Source organism: Micropterus dolomieu, linkage group LG21 (genome assembly GCF_021292245.1).
Source record: "Micropterus dolomieu isolate WLL.071019.BEF.003 ecotype Adirondacks linkage group LG21, ASM2129224v1, whole genome shotgun sequence".
Lineage (NCBI taxonomy): Eukaryota > Metazoa > Chordata > Actinopteri > Centrarchiformes > Centrarchidae > Micropterus > Micropterus dolomieu.
Window position 1 is genome coordinate 5584319 of NC_060170.1, and position 19698 is coordinate 5604016.

Below are 19698 nucleotides of genomic sequence, written 5' to 3' on the forward strand. Positions count from 1 at the left end.
TGCTTTCAAAACCCAATGCCAAAAAAAGTTACACATTCTGTCATTGTGTTTCTTTTGAATGTAATTATAGTGATAATAAATTATTCCACTTTTAGCTGGGGACCCCCTGGAACCCCCTCAAGGACCCCCTTGAGAACCACTGTGTTGATGCACACATTTACAATAATGTAATGGTAAATTAAAAGGTAAATATGGTATTTCCTCTAATTGAAGGAGTGTGATTGGGTGATTATGAATTTATAAAGTTTAATTAAGAGAAGAAGAAGAGGAGGTGAATGAAGTTGGTGCAGACTTGGTTGAAGAGAAGCTGCGCAGACCTTTGGCCCAGCTAGGAGTAATTTAGAGACAATAATAAATGAAGTCCTGGATATTTAAACATCCTGTACAGGGGGTGATGCTGAGATGATGCAACCAGAGGAGGGGGCAGAGGATCATCCGGCTGCTGCCAACAGTAAGGGGCTGACATCTGAAACCGATGCTGCCTGCCCTCTCAGTCTGAAGTTGTGAATTTCCCGAAATGGTAGCGACCGCATATGAACATTCATCGGACCTCCGTCAACCTGTCAAACAGGGAAATTAGGAGAACCTCAGGTATGAATATTTTATTCGTTTACTGAAAGAGCGATGTCTTTTTGCCGGCTGTGCTAACATCGTTAGCCTAACGATAGCATTAGCAACCTAACGTTAAGCTTTGCTATTGTTTACTGACAGCTGAGGTAAAATAACTGACAGAAAAGAAACAAACAAACCTACTCTAAAGGTACGCACGCTCGCGCTGTTCGTTTTGTTTGTTTTAAACACAGCGAGAATTATTGTTTTAACCCTCTAACCAGATTTTTGTTCAGCGGTCAAGCTAGAAAAATTAACTAAGCTCTGTACTATGAATTATTTCAAAATAAGTCTTAACGTTAAGCCTTAAGTCTCAACGTGTTGACATGTTGCCTCCAGTGTCATACATAATTTAATGGCTTTCTTGGCTATGGGTTTAAAGCAATTCAGTGATACATTTGGTTGTACCGTTAGTGTACTGCTAGTACTCCGCACGTCTTGGCAAGACCACCTATAATTATTATTTGAAACAAGTTGGTAAAGCTAAGTCTTAAAAGCCTTTGGCTCCACAGTCACCTGGAAATATCCCTTTCACTTGCCAATACATAGCTGCAGTATGAAGCCACATTACATCTGTTATCTATCCACTATACAATACCTCTAACTATTGACTGCTCTATGTTCACATTATCTCGTTCTACCTGAGTTTTGATTAAAGTATTATAGTGTCAGTAAAAGTTGTCTGAGGTGTCTAGCTCGGTGCCTTTATTTTGAAAGCGTGTGGCCAAACAGGAAGTGAAGTTACTGAACGTCCCTGTGTGCCTGATGATAAAGCTAACTAGCTAGCTGGGTTATCTCCTTGGTTTTAAGTTGCCATTTGGTCTCTATCATGATAGTACCGACGTTTGCTTACTCCGTAGAGCCTGGTAGTCGTGAACCTGAAAGGTCTAGTTGGTAAAGTATGTGCTTGTGTGGTTGAATGATACACTGTTGGGCTAACGTTAGCCGTGGTGCTAATGTAGGTGTAGCCAAGAACAATGTGAATTTGCCATCCCCCAGAGGAGAGTCAACAGTGAACTGATGTTGCAGCGTGTCAGTGCCTTGGCTGACTCAAACAGCATACTATTGCAGAGCTGTGTGTATCTTGACTCAACCCACTTCTTTCGCGCGTAACGTTAGTCAATTCATTAAAAAAACTTTTTCTTTTTTTTTTTTTTTTTAAATCAGGTGACCGCAGATGTTTCCTGGAATAGCTTGGAAAAACAATATTTCACAGCCCACTCTTTAAATCAGTGTCCAGGAGATGTGAGTAATGAGACGCTGCAGTCTTGGAAACTTTGCCCCCAAGTGACTTTGAAAAAGGGGAAAGAAAGACATGCATTTCCAAGACAAATTTATAGTTTCGAGCAAACACATGCTCTGTTTGATTCAACTTAATAAAGATGATTACATTTTTAGTAGCTTTTGGCGTGGCAACTTTTAAGTGGAAGGTGGGTGAGGATTTGCAAAACACATCTCAATATATTCTTTACTTGTACAAATATGAATGCTGTGGATGGTCTTGCTTCTACAATACCAGGTTAATGCTGATGATGTGAAAAGTGCCAAAGAGGGAAATATGCTAGGCTTGCTGATCCTCCATTTGTATCAGCATGTTATACTAGCATTGAAATACTGAGACTGTTGCTTGTCATTTGGCTGAAGGCTACACCATAATATATATTATATCCTAGCTGTAATATATATGTATATTATGTATATTACAGCTGGGACAGGCAATTTATTTAGCGGTACTATTTGTTATATTTGTTGAAATTCTCTGTACATCTTGACAGCAATCAATAAATCAAATGCACGGACACAAAAATGAACAGAAATCCGGTATCTGTGGCTGTTGCAGCACTGTAATAAGCACGGCCAATCATTTCATTCGCCTACCTACCTGTCTGCCTATGCCATGGAAATGTGCTTTGGAGGGAGGCCCTGAAGGGGTGGGGGGTTCTGTTGGTTGCTTTCAACATCTAGATGTTCTCCAACATTGCCTTCCCCTGCTTTAATAGTGAGGCATAGGTTTGACAGTGTCCGCTCTGTCTCAGGCAGACTGGTGCCTGCTTGTCCTTGTACACACAATCACCTTTGTAGGGTAGATTTTTTTTATTTTTTTTATTTTTTTTACTAGAGACGAATTTTGTTCAGCTGTCTGTGAAGAAACACTATACACACTTGTTCTTTTGGACAACTGTGGATCCATTGCAACACTAAAATCAAATACTGTAGCTGTTTAATTTGAATCAGTGACATTACCTTCTGAGTTGAGGTGTTTTGCATGTAAATAATTCTGTTGACACCCTCTGTGTGATGGACTTATTTTTTTATATTGAAAAGGAAAAATTAGTACAGTTTACATAATCATACCCTCACTGGCCAATGATGTGGAATTATTAGTTTTGTTTTGTACCATCACAGAAACATGCTTATAGGCCAGTGTGTATACATTCATGGTGTATGAATTATTGTTTTAAGAGTATTTAAAATGGTACACATACATCTTTTTTGCAGAGTGAGAGAGTGCCCCATTTTGCTTCACTTCTGGTCCCCAGCCTGCGCTCCCATGTCTATTCAGATCCAAATAAAAAGAGCTGTGCTCTAGCTAGCAGCTCTCTGTTTCAGACATCTGCTTTGACACACATTCAGCTATTCAGAAAACTGGCTAGTTGTTAAGTGCACATGTCAGTGCTCAGGGAAAACGTCCTGCCAAACGTATGTGTTATGGATAAATACATGCAGTACACAGTTGGGTATGCAAAGATATATTACAGATAAGGAATATAATTCCTTTCTTTATATTACTTAACAATTCAGCTGGAGACGTTTGTTTGGTTGGTGGCATATACTATGAGTTTAGTAGCTGCAGTGGTGCTGATACACATTTGAATGTTCTTTGTTTCTTTGTGACCAAAAGGTTTGTGTTTTTAAAACGAACAGCAACAAAAAGTAAGAAGACTCGCACAGCAGGACTGTAGACGTTCTGGCAATGACAGACTGACAGACAACAAAAGCTTTTCCAGACAATTATTTATAGCTTCAGTGCATGTATAATTTAAGATAACCTGTCAGCATACAAAGTCTCGGTATGGGTAACATAGTGAGAACAGGACAGACATGAAATATCAAACGCATGTTCTCAAAGTATGGCCACGACATAAAGCTTCCAAAATAAGGTGAGGCCTGTGGGGATGTAGATTCAACTCGGGAAGCTTTGACCTATTAAAAGACACTGACTGGGGAAAGATGCATGGTGTAAATTCAGAATTAACATTTTGAATGGTCAAAGAGGTTGCAGATGTAAACACAATATGCTTCAAATATTCTATGCATGTAGGTTGTATTGAAGTACAGGTTTGTTTCAGTGACTAAAATATACACCTCTGCAGAGCTGTAGAGTCTAGTCCAGCTGAGACACATTTACTGTTTCCTCCACATGAGGCAGGGAAGATTGTTTCTTTTGTTTGCTTGCGGCTCTTTGTAAACTGTCTGTGGTCTGATGGTATGTGGCACATATATGGTGTCTTTGAACAGAAACAACAGTTTTTGTAAGCATGAGTAAAGATTGCAAAAGTTCTGCAACTTGAAAAATATAAATTTTTATCTTTAAGTCCAATCAGACTCTGAAGGCCACTTTTAACCCGAAAGAAATAATAAGCCAAATAAATATCGTCTCTGCAGGAAAAAAAACACAAAAAGTTCAACTCTCAGAAGGCGCAAGATGACAGATTGAAAATAACATCTGTACCAAGGAAACACAGCTGAAATCTATTAGAAAAGTATTTTGTTTTTGAATAAAGCACACTTGTGGTTTAGTAGCAGGTTATTTTGGATTCTCTGGAAGTATCAGGAGAGATCAGATGCCTCAGATGTGAGCTACAGATCTCCACCTGCTCCGACTGTGTTAGATTGGTGATTCATTTTTGTCGTGTGTATTTATCTAGCTAAGATTCAAGGAAATGTTTCAGTGAGTTGTCTAAACATTTGTGCTCCTGCTACAATTCATTGGTCAGCTTCTCACAGTGTTCTATTTAAAGTCTGATTTATTGCTGATATTTGATTATATTTATTTCCGTATACAAACAACAAACTTCTGGAAAACAAAAAATGAAAACAACAGAGCACTGACTCTGAGATAGATCGTATCTGGGTTTCCTATGTATAAAATAAATAACTTCAGCTCACTGTTTCCTCTTAAGAGCCATAGTGCACCTCTAGGACATCCAAATCTGTGCTAAAGCACTTACTCGTTGTCTCCAGCTGTGTCCCAAATCATTTTTTTTTTCTTGCTATCATGGCATCAAGTCAGGGTCTTTTCAGACTTTGACGCAACATGTGAACAATACTGAATAAAGCCTCCTGTGTTTTCTAAAAGCTTTTATTTGGTTACCGCCAGTTTCAACACCTTGTTCGCTGCCAAATGAACACCAGATACAAAAATGCACCAGACAACTCCAAGCTTCATTTGCTAAAGTTTGGGAGAATATTTTTGTATCACCTGCTACTAATTCAATACACATTACACACTCACCAAATTATGTTGAAGAATTTGCCCCGTTAAACTCTTCTGGGTTATCAGGTTGAGCAGCGGTAATTGTGAACTGGTGTGAGTACATCTTGCACGAACATGGCACTAAATGATTCCTTGGCATTGCAAGATGAGATGCAGTGCATCAGACCAGTTGCCCAGTTACAGACTCATATTTTTGCCTCTCAGAATATGACTGCAGTTGTGTTGGTTTGGGCTTTCACTTTGATCTGTTAAGGAATCTACATTTCCTTTTTTGGCTTTGCTCACTACACTAGAAAAACCCTATAACCCTATCTTACTGATCTTTGTCTGTTCTAAGGAGTAGATTGTAAGGCCACATTCTTCCCACACCAACCACACACAGAGATTAAACTGAGGCTTTATCAGTGTCATCTTTGTTGCAGCTGACAGGCAAGTGAAACTCTGAACTGACTGAACTATCACCAGCGCACGAGAGCCATCTAGTGGAGGTTTTGGTTGGCCTTTGAAAGCCACTGTTTCAGTGTTTACATAACATTCCTGTATCTGGGGTGGTCCCATACAGCTGTCTTATCAGCTTCCAAACTGTGGTGAAGACAAAATTATTGGAATCATCGCAAGTACCACACAAGTTTTCATGTGTAACGATGTAAATATAAATAAACACCATTTTTAAACTTCACTATATACATTCAGTTATCATTGTAGGCATCAAAATAAGCAAAATTATCCACCGCCTCCCAAACACCAGCCACCTAGAACAAATTTCTAATCACAGAGGCAGACGGGGAGAAACACATTTTCTAGAAGTGCTCAGCTATTCAATGTGGTCTCAGTGTTTTCTAGTGTTTAGGGAATAGCGTCTGTGGAAAGAATTCCTCATCCCATGGAAAACTGGAGCTATCACTCTGATTGCTGACATACATTACCTTTCTCCTCCCTCCTTTTGTGCACAGATTGAGCTGTAAATGTATCAGCATCAGAGAGCTCAGTATGAAGAAGTCGGTCCGGCCAGCGGTGAGTAAGGTGAGCGGAGATCGAGGGAAGGCAGAGGCCGCGGCTGCCACTGGGCCCGGAAAACCTGCAGCCAAGACCAGCACCACCGCACCTCTGTCTAAGGTAAGACTCATCTCGTGATGGACGGGTTAGTGTTGATAAATGCTGGTTTAAATTTCACTTAATTTTCTTGTGAACTTAAAGTGAATATGTTGATATATTATTTTCCTACCAGGTGAAGAGCAATGATGATCTTTTAGCAGCTATGGCTGGAGGAAATCCTGCATCAAATAATGCTGTCACCAAGGCCAAGAGGACTGCCTCTATTGGGACTAATGCTAGCAACCTAGACAGCAAGCCAAAGACAACATCAGGTATATATTCCATGCCTAGGTGTTAATTTAATCTTTCGTAATGTTGATTGCAAGTGTAAAGGATTACTTTATTCTCTTTTACCAGGTACTTCATCCAAGCGGTCGACAGCTTCGATCTCAAAGGAGACAAATTCATCAAGGGACCGTCTCCGGACATCCAGGACCTCAGCCAATAAGAAGCAGTTAGTATCAGGGACTGTAGCAGGGGATGTGGCCTCAGGGAAGCGCTCTCGCGGCCAGATCCTGGCAGAGTCTGATGGCCGTATGAGCAAGTCCAAATCCGATGGCCAGATCAGTGATAAGGTGGCTCTGGAGGCCAAAGTAAAAGACCTGGTGGGTTTGGCTAAAAGCAAAGACGTGGAGATCCTCCACCTTCGCAGCGAGCTGAGGGACATGAGGGCCCAGCTTGGCTTGGGAGGGAACGAAGCAATGCCCCAGGAAGAAGCTGGGGAGGAAGAGAAGCCCCAGGTGTCAGTCATCACAGCAGCAGATGTGGAGTCCACTCTTATTCTCTTACAAGAGCAGAACCAGGCCATCAGAGAGGAGCTGAACCTGCTCAAGAGTGAGAACCGAATGCTAAAGGACCGGCTCAATGCGCTGGGCTTCTCTCTGGAGCAGAGGCTGGATGGGTCTGACAAGCTGTTTAACTACGCCTCCCTGAGCCCGGACCTGGCAGCAGGCAGCGGGCAGAGCGATGGCGGAGGAACAGGAACGCTGACCTCCTCAGTTGAAGGCTCTGCCCCCGGCTCTTTGGAGGATCTGCTCACAGGACACCAACATGGAGGCTCGGCAGACAACCTCGACAGTGAATCTAGCGAGGTCTACCAGGCAGTCACCTCCAGTGATGACGCTCTGGACGCCCCGTCTGGAGCCTCCTCATCATCCGAGTCGGAGTGCGCCCCCAGCAGGGAGTGCTCACGGAGAGGCAGCAGTGGCAATGCCAGCGAGGTGTCAGTGGCCTGTCTGACAGAGCGCATCCACCAGATGGAAGAGAACCAGCATAGCACTGCTGAGGAGCTCCAGGCCACATTACAGGAGCTGGCTGACCTGCAGCAAATCACCCAGGAGCTGAACGGAGAGAACGAGCGGCTAGGCGAAGAGAAGGTGATCCTCATGGATTCCCTGTGCCAACAGAGCGACAAGCTGGAGCTGTACGGTCGACAGATTGAGTACCTGCGCTCTCTGCTGGATGAGCATCATATATCGTATGTGCTAGAGGAGGACATCAAGAGTGGCCGCTACATGGAGCTGGAGCAGCGCTACGCAGACCTGGCAGATAATGCCCGCTTTGATAGAGAGCAGCTGCTGGGGGTTCAGCAGCACCTGTCCAACACGCTGAAGATGGCTGAACAGGACAACGCAGAGGCCCAGGAGATGATCGGAGCACTGAAAGAGAGAAACCACCAGATGGAGCGCATCATGGAGTCAGAGCGACAGGGTCGAGCTGCCATGGCGGCCGCACTTGAGGAGTACAAGGCAGCAGTGAGCAATGACCAGGCGGAGCTGAGCCGTTGCAGAACCCAGCTGGACCAGGAGAGGCAGAGGGTGGCCGAGCTGTACTCTCTTCACACTGCAGGGGACAAAAATGACATCTGCCAGCTGCTTGAAGGAGTTCGTCTGGGGAAAGAAGAGGCTGAGGCCAAGGCGGCGAAGTTGCAGGAGGAGCTGGAACAAGCCCACAGTGAACTCACCCGGCTGCAGGAGACCTGCAGTAAGGTTAGTTAAAACTTGAAAGAGCTTTTGAGATGTAAAATCTCAGGCTATTACAGAGACAATTTGTGTGGGGCATCAATTTTCCTGAAGCCATAAGATGCTAAATTGGTGTGTTTGACCTAAATGAAACTTTAATCTAGGGTGCAAGAGTTTTTGGGTCACCAAAATGAGTGCGCCTTTTCTTGTCCATGGAGCAGAGCCAGATTTGACCTTGAAAATGTCACAAATTCAGCATTCCTCTCCAACATTACACTAGGCAGAGGATAACTGTGGCGATGTGTAGTTCAGAAGAACACAGTACATCTCTATAAATTACAGTATGACGCTGCTGGAGCTTTATTGCACATTAGTCAGCTAATGAATTCATGGCTTGTTAATTAAATGAAGGATACCCCTCTTCCTGTGTGCAGCTGGACAGGGAATACAGAGACTTCCAGGAACAGGTGCAGCAGCAGATGGCCGAGCAGGAGCGCGCGCTGGAGAAGCAGCGCGGGGAGCTGCAGGAGAAAGAGACTGAGATCGCAGACATGAAGGAAACCATCTTTGAGCTTGAGGATGAGGTAGAGCAGCACCGAGCTCTTAAACTCCACGACAACCTCATCATCACAGACCTCGAGAGTAAGTGGGCTGGACACGCAGTCAAAAGTGTAAACATGTTCTAATGGTCAACCTTTGACTGGCTATATACCCTCATGTTTACTCAGGCAGGCAGCCAGTGATCCTGTAGAGATCCTGTTATGTGAAACCACTCATCTACTAAGAATAACTGGTTTGATTGGAGGGATAGTTCGGATTTATTTAAAGTGGGGTTGTATGAGGGACTTATCCATAGTCCGCGTATTTACCTGCAGTGGCTGCTGGTCATGTACATCCCCCTATTTGGAGAAGCAGACAGGAGTGCTGGCACGGAAGCAATGTACTGCTCAGGACAGGGGCAGCAGCAAAAACATATTTTAGCCACCTAAAAGAAGGATCGCCTAAAAACGTACTGTACGCTATATCTACAACATTTTCATATTTTACCTTGCCATCAAACAGCCCTTTCTGACAGAGAGCTGGAGCTGTTAACATTTTGCTCTTCAACGTAATTTTACCTCGCAGAAGAAACTAGCGGTAGACCAGCAACTCCTGTGTTCTGCGAGGTTAAAGAGAGCATAAGTGTACGTAATGGCTTCAGTCCCCTGTCAGAAGAGGGTAAAGTGGTGAAAATGTTCTAAATATAGCATTTTAATTATGCAGTACCATTGCTTTGCTTCTATGCCGGTACTCCTGAGTCTTTCTCTAAACTGGGTGTTTGCCAACCGCCATCTACAGCGGGTAATTGACCGACTATGGTTAAGTACCTCATACAGCCTCACTTCAAAACTCTTCACCAAATCATCACTGCCATCAATTGTTGTCAAGTCTTCAGACTAACAGCAGTAAGTTATGTGTGTTATTGAGTCAGTCTGTTCTGTGGCATGTTAATACCACCAACATGTATTTATTTCCTATTTCAGACTCTGTGAAGAAGCTGCAGGACCAGAAGCACGACATGGAGAGAGAGATTAAGATTCTTCACCGCAGACTGAGGGTAAGAGAGCTGCAGGGGGGCACTGGGCTACGTGAGGACAAGCGCTTTTAGTGCCAGGATTTTTTGCTTTTAGTACACTTGAAGAAAGGAAGATGCCAAACTGCAGCAGTTTTAGGCTAGTTCTTAGAAAAAAAAGTTAATATATCTGGACACTGGTTAAAACCAATGCTGAGAAGTAAACACTCTTCTGCTGTTGGCCTGACTCCAGACACAGCAGGCAGCTGTTTTTACTGAAAAAAGTTCCCTTCATGCTACCTACCCAGTACCAAACAGCAGGCAGATAAAGTTAGCAACTAGCTGATGAAGGTAGTGGAGGATTTAGCAGCTAAAGAGCCAGATATTTCTCTCAGGTTTGCTGAGATCAAAGCAGAGCTAAAAGGAGAGTGAGTATTGGACTAAACATCAGGTGGCCAAAAACACGACTGTTAAATGAATGCTTATGTTTCTCTGTTTCTGCTGGATGTGTAAATAAGTGAATGTTTGCTAACAAGTTCACCATATTAACTTCATGTGATGATAATATGTCAGCTTGTTCCGGTGCCCCCAAATGTCCACAAAAATCATTACCTAATGCTAAATAATCCGATTTACCCATTTCGCCTAAATCATGTTCAGCTTTCTGCTCTCTGCTGTTGTATCACTGTCTGTGTGTGTCTGTGTGCGGTTTGTGTGCGCAGGAGGAGTCGATGGAGTGGCGTCAGTTCCAGGCTGATCTGCAGACAGCCGTTGTCATTGCTAATGACATCAAGTCCGAAGCACAGGAGGAGATTGGAGACCTGCGGCGCCGGCTGCAGGAAGCCCTGGAGAAGAATGAGAAGCTGAGCAAAGAGCTGGACGAGGTCAAGAGCCGCAAGTAAGACCCACAGAGAGACGTTCGGAAGAGCTCCAGTCACACTGACATGATCTGTCTTGTGTTTATAAACAAAAAGAGAGAACATTTAAAGTTGCATATTTGATGCTGATGAATCCCACAGTTTACTGACCAAATAATAAATTAATTTAAAATAATTTCACTATAATTGACAGACATGATACGGACTGAATAAGTTTCTCAAACCATTCTGTACACAGCTTAGGAGCTCTAGATGTGTATATACTGAGTAGATTCCTGTGTGTCTCCCAGGCAGGACGAGGAGAGAGGTAGAGTGTATAACTACATGAATGCTGTGGAGAGGGACCTGGCTGCTCTCAGACAGGGGATGGGTCTCAGCCGGCGATCCTCCACCTCCTCAGAGCCCTCGCCCACCGTCAAAACACTCATCAAGAGCTTCGACAGTGCCTCACAAAGTAACAAAATCATAAGATGCTTCCCTTTACTCTTTGTTTTAATAATAATTTGACAATGCAACTTAATTGTTATTTATTTATTCCCCATTGCTGTACATGAAGTCATATGCCAAGATGCTTTTTGATTGAGTTCTGCATCCGTTTCAAAGACTGATCTAAAAAAAATAAATAAATCCTAGCTTTAATTTTAGATTTTGATAGAACGGATTATCAGATGTAAATTCTATTTATTATGCAGTAAGATGAATTTGTTTTGGCGAACCATCCAAGTTCAGCATTTGTTCATGCAGCAGAAACTTTAATAGACGAGGCTACTAATGCAGTTCATGACATCAGGAGTATATTTGGTCTCTATTTGTGTGGAGCAGGTCTAAACTGAGCTGCATGTATTGGTTCTTTTTCAATCTTTACTTAGGTCCCCCAACCAATGGTGCCTCTGTGGCTCCAACAGCCTCAGCTGCCCCGCTACCACGCACCCCGCTCAGCCCCAGTCCTATGAAGACGCCCCCAGCAGCTGCTGTTTCACCCATACAGGTACAAGGCTATGAATATGTTCCTTTTTTCCCCTGTTACCTTACCATTTTATTGGCTAGTTAGGAACTTTATTTTCCACAATGTGAAAAGTCGTCATTAAAAAAAAACAAAACAACACAAGACAGTTGATGAGGACAGATATCTTAGAGACACTTAGTATCAACAAACAAAATGGTTCTAAAACATTTAAATATAGTTATTAAAAATAAAAATGGACAGAGGGACTGGATGCAAGATTTAGTTTGTAACAACTGCTACAAAGTTCTTGCACCTGAAAGACTCTGATAAGCTCTTGATAAAAAAAGATTTTGTTGAATCAATATTATTATTTTTTTATGTAGGAAATTTTACAGAGTACAGGTGACTAACAGTGTACAGGGTTTTTTTCCACAGTGAAAAGTTTTTGAAAGAGGCAGGTTATGCATTTAATATTCTAATAAACAAAGCCTTTCCTGCTCTCTCTTTATCCGCTGCAGTTGGTTGCCTGCGTACATTGTAAATATGAGACACTCCCTGTCCTTAGGTGAATAGCCATTTCTTGTTTTATATTGACCCAGAGCCTAAAGAGTACTTGAACAGAAGTTTGCCACAGTTGACTACAGTATACTCTCAGATGTGAACATCTAGCCTACTCATTATGATACACATTTTGCACAATATTCAGTGTAATATAAATCGTCAGGTTTCCATACTAATTTGATTAGAGTGGGAGACCCAGGTTCAGTTCCCACTGCGACTCGTCCAACAATGTTTCCCCGAGCAAGACACTTAACCCCTAGTGGCTCCAGAGGCGTGCGAACTCTGACATATATAGCAATTGTAAGTTGCTTTGGATAAAGGCGTCAGCTAAAGGAGTAAAATGTGAATTAGAGAAGACACCTTTACCATTTTGTTCAATAAAGCTCACCTGAAGCAGTGTTGCGCAACCGTGGAATAAAATGATGCACTGAACACAGTGAACATTATTTTTACTTTTTCTAGTAACACTGTGACCACACATTACATATGTGGTATAATTTGTTACATTAAAATACTCATAATTCCCAGAAAGCCATGTTTCCAGAACATCCTTTTTAATGAGCTAGGAAAAAGAGCTCTGTTTTCAGCTTTATTTTATTTTGTAATTCTCTTCGTTTAAGAAGTAGGGTATTTTTCTTCACCAATAAAGGAACAGTTACAGGTGGGATATTTGATTCCGGAGTACCATGACAAATATCATGATATAGAGCGAACAATGACATAGCACGTAATGTAACTAACACTAGCCAGGTTGTGGGAAAAAGAAAACTGTTGCTACAGTTGCTGCTGCCAAGCTAGCATGCAGAGAGGACGAGTCAGCACAGACCGCAATACTTGCAGCTTTCCTGCTTATATAGCTAACATTAAAACAACAGCGCATCTTGGCGAACTAGAAAATAAGTTATATATCCATGGCCGAGTCATTTAACGTTACCAATGTTAAACTTCTTTTTTTGATTTAATCCCAACACCCCTTCTCTATTGGAGGCATTTTAACCTCCAACCAGGCTGTCATTGCAAATAAGAATTGGCTCTTAACTGACCTTCCTGGTAAAATAAAGGTAAAATAAAAACCTGACGCACAAATCATGGCTGGAAGAGTGTTGTGTGGCTTGTTTTCCCATTTACAGAGCCAGGGCTTTCTACAGACACCAGATTCCAGACAGCAAAACGGAGAGCTAGCGGACCGCGAGGAGATATTCACTGGATTTGACAAAAAGACATGGATTAGAATTGCTTACCCCACCTTTAGTCCTTCAGTTTTTCTGAAAAATGCAAAATCACTATATGTGGAGATTGATGGCTTTGGAGTATTGCCATTTACTGGATTTATATATTTTCCGTTGTATTATTCTCAACCAAGACGACTCACACACTTTGTAATGCAGACAGCTGTTATTTGTTGTTGTTTCAGAGACACTCCATAACTGGGTCTATGTCAGCTGCCAAGCCGCTCTCCTCCATGAGTGATAAGAGGCCCAGCTACACAGACATCACCATGCCAGGTGAGGCAGCTGTCACTGTGATAACTTAAATACACAACTTAAACACACTGTAGAAATAATGACACTTTCTTTAATTCAGAACTTTCACTCAGAAATGTAGATATGAATCTGTAAAAGATCTATAATAATAATGTACTTTTAAATATGAGTCACACACCGGATATGCCAGAGTCCTTCGTCCTCTGCTATACCTCTGTCACAGTAAAACTATCTTAACGATGAACGGGAATGGACCGCCCCTGCTGTCGTGAGAAATAGCACGACAGTTTTTCCCCAGAAGCCTGGAGTTGGGAGTTGCAGTATTACTGTATATTGACTTACTGATTTAGTTAATCAAAACACTAGAATGAAGGATAAGAGGGAAATAATGAGCCACCATATATAGTAAATTTTCCCTCCGTTCATTCTCACTAGTAATGAGTTCAAGTGTTTCATGTGAACGTGCGGTCTTGGCCATAGCCTCCAGTGTTCCATTTATTTTCCCCTGATTTATTGTTTTCTTGCGGAGCGAAGCAGCGTTGTTCGTCAGCATTCCCTAAACTCAGAGGGGCTTGAATGTGGCTCTTTACTGACCCTGTTACATCTAATTTCAGAGGAAGTCCCTTACAGAAACATATATAAATGCTGTGATTTATCCACAGCTGAGCACCTCCTCAGGGGAACCTCAGCTAGCCGGCCTCCGTCTGCCCTCCAGAGGGTCTCCAACATGGACTCCACTAAGGCAATCTCAGGTTAGAGATGCTAGTAAAGTTACATGAACTTGTTATAAACCTTTTATAAATGAACTCAGTCACTAGTTTAGTAAAGAAAAGTCTAAAGTCGTCTCCCCTGTTCTGCGCAGTGTCCCGCCGGAGCAGTGAGGAGATAAAGAGGGACATGTCTGCTTCAGACGGGGCCTCCTCAACCTCCCTGTTGGCTATGAGTACTGCCTCCTCCCCGCTCTCCCTGTCCTCCTCCTCCCCCACCGCCTCCATCACTCCCACAGCACGCAGCCGCCTAAGGTATCACCTCCTGGGGCACTCACTCATCTGTATGTTGTGCTCACACTTAACGTCAGTGTCTTTATTTTCAATCTCGGTTGCCTGTGTGACGTCACCTCCTCTTACTGTAGTTTCAATTGGTCTGCTGACAAAACATACAGCCGGTGACAGCTTTCCTAGCTCACTTAGCAAACATGCTTACCATCTAATCTGTTTGTCTTACTGACATCGTAAATGTTTTAAAACTGTGTTTGTTTACATGTCCCTTCTGTGCGTCTGATACAGAGAAGAGAGAAAGGACCCGCTGTCAGCACTGGCCAGAGAGTACGGAGGCTCCAAGAGAAATGCTTTGCTAAAGTGGTGCCAGAAGAAGACTGAGGGTTATCAGGTGGGTTCCTGTCTTGTCACTGGACGATACCAGCTGTCCAAAAGTGTCTATAACTCCTCTCTGATGGCTTTGGCAAAAACGGACAATAAAAAATAAACATATCCAACAGGCGTTGGAGTACTACTGAATATGTGAGAAAAGTAAGATAAAAGCAAGAAAAGAAAAGAGTAATTCATTCCTTCATGGCAGGATGGACTGCCCTGGATTAAATATGGCGACACAAATATGTATTTGTGGTGTGTCGCCAGTTCAGCGCAAAGATAACTAAAGAAAACAGTCTCTGGAGAGCTACAAGAACAGGCAGCAGCACAGAGAGCACAGTTTTCCTTCTACTGGGTATAAGCTTTATCATAGAATGATTAATTTCTGCTACGTGTTTGAAATTGATCTTTATGTCTGTCTGGGTGCTTAGTTAATAATAATGCATTGTACAAAATATGAAAAGGAGGTAAACATTTTCTTTTATATTATTATTTTTGTTACTAGACCCATACATATTAACAAGAGGCTAATCATTTAATGTCTGGACAGTGAGAAAAATATTCATCTTGAACCCTGTCCCTGAGCAGAAAAGCTATGATCCTTAACATTTCAGTCCCGATTGATTAAGCAACACCTGTGGTTACTGGTGGTAACAGCAAGCACAGTTTCAAACTACAGCTCCCAGAATTCTGGAGGCAGGAAACGCTCTTTGAGCAGCTGTTTTATCAGAAATACAACAGGAAGAGGGACTGGTGTATCTGCTTACAATGTAACCAAACAAACTTGTTTTTATAAAGAAGTCGGTCAATAATCTTTTTCCATGAGGTCATGAGCGACCTCCATCTGATTGCATAAGACAGACGACATGAGGCGTTTTCCACATAACAGCAGGGCGCAGTAAGGAGGTGGTCACCTTGCTCAGGAGTTTGAGGAATGCAGCCTCTCTCCTTCAACTAACGGCTTTCTGGCTTCTCCTTGTTGTTTCCCTGCAACATTTAAATCTGCTCAGCTGTCAAAAGATGCCGACAATGACCGTTGTCTTTGTATTTTGTGTAGAAATACTGGGTTTGCATTAACCGTAAACAGTGAGGTTGAACTTAATGAGTTATAATTAAAATAAGTAAAGCAGGATTACAGGCTGCATCATTTCCTGTGAGTCCCTTGTGCATAGCTAGGCAATTAGAATCCAGCTCCGGAAAGGTGGACTCTACACTAACAATGAAAACAACTATATACAGATGTAATTGCAAAATGTAAATGCATTACAGGGCTGCAGGAAAAAATACCAACCACAAGTGATATCAAAAAACAGAGTTTGATTTAAGGAATATCTTTAGGATTATAATTTTAACTCTCGAATCGTGGTGTGTCTCTTTCTTGGTCTTTTCTTGTCTTCCGGTTCGGTCTAGCGTGATGGTGTTGCTACGGATGCATAGCGTTGTGGTGACTGCTCTCTTATTTGTTGATTGTAGTGAGGCCTCAGACAGACCTGCTTAAATATGTGCAGACACAATAAATGCTGAAGCATTGACCTAGACTGGCGCTACCACTCTGATGTAGGTTGTGGTTTTCATGACACCATGTTTTTCCGCGTAATGTGCAACATGTAACACATCCTGTCTGCCTGACATGAAAACACGATGCTTCTCTGACTTATTGTGTACTATCTAGATTGTAGTTGTGACACTGAGGAACTTTAGCATACATAAAACCTTAGTGGTTGTTTTGAACTCACATTTACAGCCCCTGCAAAGGTCAGATGACGGCTGATGGTGGAAAAGATTATTTTATTGCTCCATCCCATACCTATATTTTCAGCCTCACCCTAATCACCAAGGTGATTCCAGAGTGAAAGCGGGGGAGGTTACTTCATTAAATTTTTATAGTTCCATGTCTAAGTAGTCCCTTCTGGCTAAGATCTTTGAAGGTAAATGTTCAAAACCGTTTAAGGAGTTTAAAAATGTCGGGGAGTCTGGGCTAGGTGTTAGCAAGGTATATTTTCTATTTCTAGCCTCTTATTTCATCATTTCAATTCAATGTCATTCTCCACCTTATTTAGTGTTTACTCACTAATTGAGTCTGCTCCCTTTCCCTTCATTTTCCCCCCCACACGCACACACCTACACCTCTGCTGCAAACACACCGGCTTGTCTCGTCTCTTCCTGTCTTTCTCCCCCTGTATGTGTCTTCTCTGTTGACTTTCTCCATCAGCAGTATGTTTTATAAAGTCGCTGAAAAGACACAGAACTTGTTTTCTAGATTTTTCCACCCGCAATTCCATTTACAGGAGCAGGTGTGCCGCATGTAGAGGAGTTGTTAACGATGTAGCCTATGAAACCAAATCAGTGTGGTAGCAAATGACATCCGGTGTGTTCACTGTCGCTTTACTAGGTCCGTGTTTATAAAATGTCCACCATGTCTGTGTCTGTAGGGATGGGGATCGAGACCCGGTTCCAAAATTTCTGAAAACCTGAAAAGGTTCGAGCTTATCGATACTGCTATCAAGACTTGCGGGTCCTATGATGTACGCTAGCTTGGCATTAGCTAAATGTTAAAAACAAGTTAAATAGAAAGCTGTCTGTCTGGAGCACAGACTGGTCTGTAGCCTTAAAACCTCAGCTACTGGCTGAGACAAACCAGCCGCTCCTCCTTCTACCCTGTAACTTTACCTGCAGCCAGCGAGAGACGAGGAGGGACTGATACAGACTGATGTTATTCTTTCTGAACATCACTCACTACTTGTGATGTCACATAAAGTTATTGAGTTACTTTGCTGTTGTAAACATTAATGTTGCTGCTCTAGAAACAACATTTAGCTGTATTTAAAATATTAAATTAAAGGCAGTTAATATGTACACTTCAATATATTTATTTATCGCAAGTGATATGTCATCTCAGTATGTAACGTTATCACACATTGAATATTTTCCTCATACCGTGCAGGCCTACCTCATGCCCGTTGGGTCTGGTCTTACCAAATAACCATCACTAAATAATAGTAAAGTATCGATAGTGGTATCGATAAAGAATTGGATCGTTAAGCGTCTCAATAAGGGTATCTATATCAATAAAAATTAACGATCCCCATCCCTAGACTTGTGTCTGTGTTTCCCTGCAAAATGGGTCACCAAATATACCTGGGGAGCCGTTAATATACCCCAAGTAAAGTTTATGTGTGGGGAAACACTGTTCTATCTGATCAGGCATGGTTAGGAAAGGTGTCATGGGAGGGTTTGGCCAAATTGTAGGCTGTGTCTAATATGATTCAGATTCAGCTTTCACAACTAAAGCTGGATTTAAATGCTGGTAAAACAAAGGTAATGCTAAGCCCAAAAAGCCTGTGAATAATTTTCATATTATTACTGCTCAAGGAAAGAAGTTTCAAGTTGTCTCGTGTTATAAATATCCCAGTATTGGCTTGATGACTGCCTTTCTTTTCAAACCCCCGGCTGATAATCTTGTTAAAAAGATGAGATTGATGCTAGAGTTTTATTTCAGAAACAAGTCCTGTTTTTCCTTTATAGCCAGAAAAAGTGGTATCTGCTATGTTTTTTTGTTTTTTTACCGGTTCTTGATTACGGGGATCTATTAGTATCATAGTGCACTCAGATTTGTTACAAACTCGATCGTCACTTTATTTTTTCAGAACATTGATATCACAAACTTCAGCAGCAGCTGGAATGATGGCCTGGCCTTCTGCGCCGTTCTCCACACCTACCTGCCTGCACACATCCCCTACCAAGAGCTCACCAGCCAAGAGAAGGCAAGTAGAGCTCCCAGGAAAGGCCCGACCTGTAAGCCATTATGACCACACCATTACAGTTGTTAGAATACTGTCCACTGTGTTGAACTGTGACTCTCTCTCTACTTTTCTCAGAGGAGGAACTTCACCTTAGCCTTCCAGGCTGCAGAGAGTGTGGGCATCAAATGCACTTTGGTAAGCTTTATCAAATTACTTTATTACGTGTGAGCAAAACCAAAATAAGAGAGACTATATATATATTTTTTTCATCCTTTTCTGATATACCACCCTAAATACATTTCAAACACTGACATTGCTAATTCGAATCATTAAGAGATGAACTACTGTATGTTTTGCAACTATACAATGTGTCATCCATAGTTATGCTTGTAACCTGCTGGTGTGTCAGTCATTAAAAACAAAAGCTGTACAGCTAGACATTGTTTATACCCACAGAACTTTATTTTAAATTTCAGCCACACCTTGATCCATGGATGACGTTTGCTCAGTTATTATAGAGATGCTGCTTTGTTTCCATGTACACTCACCAAATTAATTCTTTATCTATAATAAAGTATGTCGTGTTTTTGGTGGGATAGAAATCTTCAGTTTAGCAGTTTTTGATCCTCCTTAACTGACTATTTCTCCATTCCAGGACATAAATGAGATGGTGCACACAGAGAGGCCAGACTGGCAAAGCGTCATGACTTATGTCACGGCCATCTACAAGTACTTTGAGACCTGACTTCACCATCTTCCCCTCCCTGTTCCTGCAGCACAATCAGAGCAAGCTCTCCTGAGCTCGCAGCAACCTTTCAACCCCGCTGTCAACTGTTATACCTCACACCCTCTCCCCCACACCACAGCGACACCATGTCACGCTGCATGTCGGTCCACAGTATTTAGCGACACTAAAGGCAGACCAGAACCTCACTGGACACACAGCTAATCCATCCTCCCAGTGCAGCGTGAAAGGCGCTTTGTGTAGAGTTTGGGCTTTC

The 19698-nt window shown here is 42.3% G+C and overlaps 1 protein-coding gene across 3 annotated transcripts; it reads left to right on the top strand.

Moving 5' to 3' along the window:
- The first annotated feature begins 310 nt into the window (after window positions 1-310).
- specc1la (sperm antigen with calponin homology and coiled-coil domains 1-like a) lies at window positions 311-19687 on the top strand. Of its 3 annotated transcripts, none has more exons than XR_006822499.1 (16): window positions 311-591; window positions 6061-6223; window positions 6336-6474; window positions 6560-8190; window positions 8598-8805; window positions 9687-9760; window positions 10438-10613; window positions 10884-11047; window positions 11463-11581; window positions 13515-13605; window positions 14247-14336; window positions 14447-14606; window positions 14871-14973; window positions 18602-18749; window positions 18833-18892; window positions 19353-19435. XR_006822499.1 is itself a non-coding variant. In XM_046034964.1 (16 exons), exons 2-16 carry the CDS (start codon window positions 6098-6100, stop codon window positions 19440-19442), a joined length of 3348 nt encoding a protein of 1115 aa, XP_045890920.1. In that variant the 5' UTR covers window positions 312-591; window positions 6061-6097; the 3' UTR covers window positions 19443-19687. The 3 variants fall into 3 exon arrangements, 2 of the variants coding, with proteins under 2 accessions (XP_045890920.1, XP_045890921.1); XM_046034964.1 differs by having other exon boundaries at window positions 312-591; window positions 18602-18718; window positions 19353-19687; XM_046034965.1 differs by lacking the exon at window positions 311-591 and adding an exon at window positions 1367-1503 and having other exon boundaries at window positions 18602-18718; window positions 19353-19687.
- The last annotated feature ends 11 nt before the right edge of the window (window positions 19688-19698 follow it).

Excerpts from the sequence above, each read along its gene's own strand:
- specc1la (XM_046034964.1), top strand. The coding sequence starts at position 6,098 with ATGAAGAAGTCGGTCCGGCCAGCGGTGAGTAAGGTGAGCGGAGATCGA. Across the intron at positions 10,614-10,883 it reads GACGAGGTCAAGAGCCGCAA|GCAGGACGAGGAGAGAGGTA; the intron begins GTAAGACCCACA and ends TGTGTCTCCCAG. Across the intron at positions 13,606-14,246 it reads CACAGACATCACCATGCCAG|CTGAGCACCTCCTCAGGGGA; the intron begins GTGAGGCAGCTG and ends ATTTATCCACAG.